At 64.9% G+C, this 279-nt stretch overlaps 1 protein-coding gene across 1 annotated transcript; it reads left to right on the forward strand.

Annotated features, from left to right (window-relative positions):
• On the forward strand, nucleotides 1-279 carry LOC113488609 (putative small proline-rich protein 5). Its single transcript, XM_026863890.1, has one exon. The coding sequence runs from the start codon at nucleotides 1-3 to the stop codon at nucleotides 277-279; it is 279 nt and encodes a 92-aa protein (XP_026719691.1).

The following is a 279-nucleotide window of genomic DNA, read 5'->3' on the forward strand; positions in this document are numbered from 1 at the left end:
ATGTGCTCCCGCAGGCCCTGCCACAGCCACGAAACCTCCTGCCACAGATCCCGGTCCTCCTGCCACGAATCCCACTCCTCCTGCCACGACTCGGAGCCCTCCTGCCATTACACCATCCTGAGGCAGCCCGTGCAGATGTACAGCTACGTGACGCCCTGCTGCCCCCCCGTTCAGGCCTATTGCCCCCCCGTGCAGCGCTATTGCCCCCCCGTGCAGCCCTACTGCCCCCAGTACACCAAGAACATCTGCAAGCTGCCGCCGACGTGCCCCAAGTACTAG

Source organism: Athene cunicularia, assembly GCF_003259725.1.
Source record: "Athene cunicularia isolate RWA chromosome 25 unlocalized genomic scaffold, athCun1 chr25_part1, whole genome shotgun sequence".
Taxonomy (NCBI): Eukaryota; Metazoa; Chordata; class Aves; order Strigiformes; family Strigidae; genus Athene; species Athene cunicularia.